This window comes from Theobroma umbraticum, unplaced genomic scaffold (genome assembly GCF_002168275.2).
Source record: "Theobroma umbraticum cultivar Fairchild unplaced genomic scaffold, ASM216827v3 scaffold_146.0, whole genome shotgun sequence".
Taxonomy (NCBI): Eukaryota; Viridiplantae; Streptophyta; class Magnoliopsida; order Malvales; family Malvaceae; genus Theobroma; species Theobroma umbraticum.
Window position 1 is genome coordinate 1832765 of NW_018397265.1, and position 4404 is coordinate 1837168.

The 4404-nt window shown below is 35.0% G+C and overlaps 1 protein-coding gene across 1 annotated transcript in view; it reads left to right on the top strand.

The window, feature by feature from the left end:
* The window catches only part of LOC110422795 (transcription factor MYB1R1-like), a 1813-nt gene extending 829 nt beyond the window's left edge, over window positions 1-984 (top strand). The window contains exon 3 of the mRNA XM_021436811.2: window positions 329-984. Within this exon, the coding sequence (XP_021292486.1) occupies window positions 329-718 (390 nt within the window). The 3' untranslated portion in view covers window positions 719-984. The remainder of the gene's footprint in view (window positions 1-328) is intronic.
* The last annotated feature ends 3420 nt before the right edge of the window (window positions 985-4404 follow it).

The following is a 4404-nucleotide window of genomic DNA, read 5'->3' on the forward strand; positions in this document are numbered from 1 at the left end:
TTGTTCCATCGGTTAAATCTCAAGACTTTGACTTTTATTAGTGGGATAGACTAGTTGATAAGCAAAATCAAGATTTGATTTGTTTTCTTTTGTTTTGGGTAGTTTTCTGCCTACTAAAATCTGTTTTCTTTATTTAAATTACCCTGGATAAGATAATTGTATTCATTTCTTCAAATCATAATATAAAATTTTTTTACTTTAGTTAGAATTTTGTTAACAAGTGATTTAAGAATTTACTACATATTACTCAGAAATATCTTCATAAATTAATATTACATTTTACAAGTTGGCCTTATTTTGAGCTTTTATTTTGCTGCTTTATGTTTAGGTAGCGGCAGTTCCTATGGAAGAAACTCAAGTTCATCCACAAGGGAACACAACTCAGCCATCTGAAATTAATGGGTTTCCTATGATGCCGATAGCTTTTCCCATGACTGTTAATCCGCCGGTTCCAATGGAAAATCTAACATTAGGACAAGGGAATCAATCCAATAATAATAATGCAACAGCAAAGCTCATCCGTCCTGTTCCTATTTCCCCAGCTCCTCAGGCATCTGATCTTAACTTGAACTTGAATTCAGTCGTCGGTCCTTCACCATTGTCACTCCAGCTTTCTTTGCAACCTGATCAAAAGGATTCGTCTTCTAGGCATTCTGCTTTTCAGGTGATGCCAAGCTTCAGCAATGGAGACAGCAATAGCATCATCAGTGTTGCTTGAGAAGGATGACCGCAAAAATGTCAAAATTTATTATTAGAGGAAAAACAAGAAGATAAAAGATAAGGTAAAGTTAGGTGACTGGGTTTGAAACCTTGGTTTTTGATGTACAGACTAAGTAGGAAAAACCTGTCATGTCTTGTTGCTTTTGTTGTTTTCTGTTGCTATTATATTAGATTCTTATTCATTTGTCTGTTTTTGCTCTGCTAGCTGACTGATGTATAACTGGATATAACAAGTGCTGCCTCTATTCATTACTGATCTTGCAATCTTGGTGGGTCTACTCTTATGACCTGTGGTTTTCAAGGTTTAATGTGGGGTGGGTGGAAGAAATATCAAGCTGGGTTAGTGGTAGGGAGGCATTATTTTTGTTCCTCATTTATCAAGTGATGGAACCCATTCTCTAGGTCTGTGAATTTTAATTGAACACGGCCCTTAATAAATGGATGGTGTATAGTTGTGAATCCTAATGTCTGGCTATAGGGGGCAGACCTTATCTTTTTGGATGAACATAGATAGGAAAAGGAGGGTTGGTGGGTTTTGTGGTGGAATTTTGTTTGCATACATGGGTCCAGAGGTCCTTCAATTGGGACAGAAATGGGTAGCTGGCATGTCATGTTTGCTTAGAATCCCCAGATGTACAGGTTTTCATTCATGACTGATGACGGTAGTTTGTAGGTGCCAGGTGGCTTGATAATGTTTCTTCACCGTAGTGAAAGTATGATCAAGTTCAAGGTAAAATGGTATAAAATTTAAGGTAGAAATGGGTTTTGTATTGCACTTCGGGATTACAAATAAATATACACTACTTATGCTTATAAGAAAGCAGAACAGTCAATGTGGATTCATTGATTTGTGCTATTAGCACAAAGTGTGCCTCAAGCTTAGTATTTTTTTGTTTTTCCATTTTGATAAGCCATGAAATTCCTTTCATTAATTCTCATGGGGTTACTTAATTGTAACCCTTCAAAATTGATGGCCAATGTATGGCTTTTGAACATTTGTATAGACTGTGAGCTAATGATAATGTAATATATTTGAATTTGTTATGAATATTTGATTATAAATCTTTTAGCATTTGTGTTATATGATTTTGAACTCTGAGGTTTGCTTGGGTCTAATGGGCTTGCTTGCTAGGCTCGAGCGTCGATCATGGATATTCAAATTTTGATTGTAACAAGTTTCACAACTGACACATGAGAAGCATTACATAGACGCTAAAGTGAAATACTAAATCCACTTCTCATGTCGAGTCATGTTCAGTGAACTTGCTCATCTATGGTAAGCACTTACATGTTAGTGTCAAGTATCTCTATACTTGAACCTATTAGAGCGGCTGCTTACTTTGCAAGTAAGGACTATAATATGTGTTGATTTTTGAGCATTATTGATGCCCCATCTCAATAATACTATGATTATGAACTTTTAAGAACAATATTTTGATGCATAAAGATTTCATAATTGTATCCTAATATAATTCTTTTGCAAAGTATTTATAGTTCTATAGGCTTTATCTACATAAGTATAAATAGTGATTAAATTACAAACTTATTAATAAAGAATTACCTCAATGTTATTATGAATAACAAAATGTCATACATGAATATTTAAAAATGTAATTCTCACACATCTACAAATTGGTCAGTAAGGCTCATACTAACAATCTCCTACTAGTATTAAAGCCAAATGCTTGTGTATCTAATACCAATGTTCTCAACATGATGATTATGTTTTTGCTAGGATAATGCTTTAGTGAGAGGATCAACAACACTATCCTTAATGGATATACACTCGATGCAAATGTCTCATCTGCTAATAGTTTCCTTGATCACATGGTAACATCGCAATAAATGTTTTGATTTCTAATGAGACCTTGGTTCTTTTGCTTGTGCAATGGCTTCATTGTTATCCTAATACAAAGGTATTGAATCAACAATGCTAGGAACCATAACTAGTTCAGTAATGAAATTCTTAATCCAAACTGCTTTAGATGTAGAGATGTATTCGACCTCAATTATAGAAAATTTAGTCATCTTTTGTTTGGAATTCTTCCAACTCACTACACCTTCATTGAGTGTGAATACATATCCACTTTGTGACTTGCTATCATCTCTGTCCGTTTGAACACTTTCATTCGCATAACCGTTAACTTAGAGTTTGTTTCCTTTATAGACCAAAAATAAATCTTTGGTTCTTTATAAGTACTTCAAGATGTTTTTTAAAGCTATCCAATGACCCTTACCAAGATTAGCTTAGTATTTGCTCATGACACTCAAAGCATAAGATACATCTGGTCAAGTACAAAGCATCGAATACATGATAGATCCTATTGCTGATGCATATAGGATTTTATCCGTGTAATCTCTCTCCTTTTGATTCTTTGGACATATGTCTTTGGATAGATAAATGCCTTGCAACATTGGCAAATGTCTCCTCTTGGACTCAATCATGCTAAACCTCTTTAGCATTTTGTCTATGTATATGGATTGAGAGAGATCTAGCAACCTTTTAGATCTATCTCTATAGATCTTTATTCCCAAATTATAGGTTGCTTCTCCTAAATCTATCATGGAGAATTGTTTGAACAGCCAAATCTTCATAGATTGCAGCAATGGTATATCATTTCCTATGAGCAATAAGTCATCAACATAGAGCACTAGCAAAATTATGACACTCCCACTAACCTTTTTATAGATACCTAGCTCATCCTTATTCTTGATGAACTCAAACCCTTTTATAGCTTCATTAAAATGGATGTTCCAACTCTGAGAAGCTTGTTTAAGTCTATAAATGGACTTTTGAAGTTTGCACACCTTGTTAGCATTAGCATTGCATGTAAAACCTTCAAGTTGTGTATGTACACTTCATATTGCACATTCCCGCTAAGGAACACCATTTTCACATCCATTTGTCATATTTCAAAATCATGCTATGCAGCAATTGCAAGCAAAATCCTAATGGATTTAAGTAGAACAACTAGTGAAAAGGTTTCCTCAAAGTCAATCCCTTGTCTTTGTTTGTAACCTTTTGCTACCAGTTGAGTTTTAAAGGTTTGTACCTTACCATCTACATCGATCTTTCTCTTAAAAACCCACTTGCACCTAATGGGTTTTATCCCTTCAGGTCATCCACCAAAGTCCAGACTTGGTTGGTATCCATGGCATCCATTTTAGATTTCATGGTTTCTAGTCATTTCTCAAAATCGAGGTGTAACATCGCCTCTACATAGATTGTAAGCTCATCATTTATGGGCAACACATCATTTTCCAAGAGAAATTCATATCTCTCTAGAGCTTGACGTATCCTACCAGACCTTCTAAGTGGTTATGCCTCTTGAGATTATGGTTGTACATTAGATGTCACAATCTCAAGCTCAGGTTCTAATGGAATGCCAATTTATGGGTCTTGAACTTCTTCGAGTACAACTTTAATCCCATTAGCCCTTTCAATTAAGAACTCTTTCTCAAGGAAAGTGGCATGCCTCGAAATAAACACCCTTTGCTCAATAGGATTATAGAAGTAATATCTGTGTGTTTCTTTAGCATATCTCACAAATTTACATTTGTCTAATCTCGCTCTTAACTTATCAGACATTATATGCTTCACATAAGCAGTACATCCCCAAATCTTAGCATAGGACAAGTTAGGCTTTTTCCCACTCCATATCTCATATGGTGTTATAACCCAAA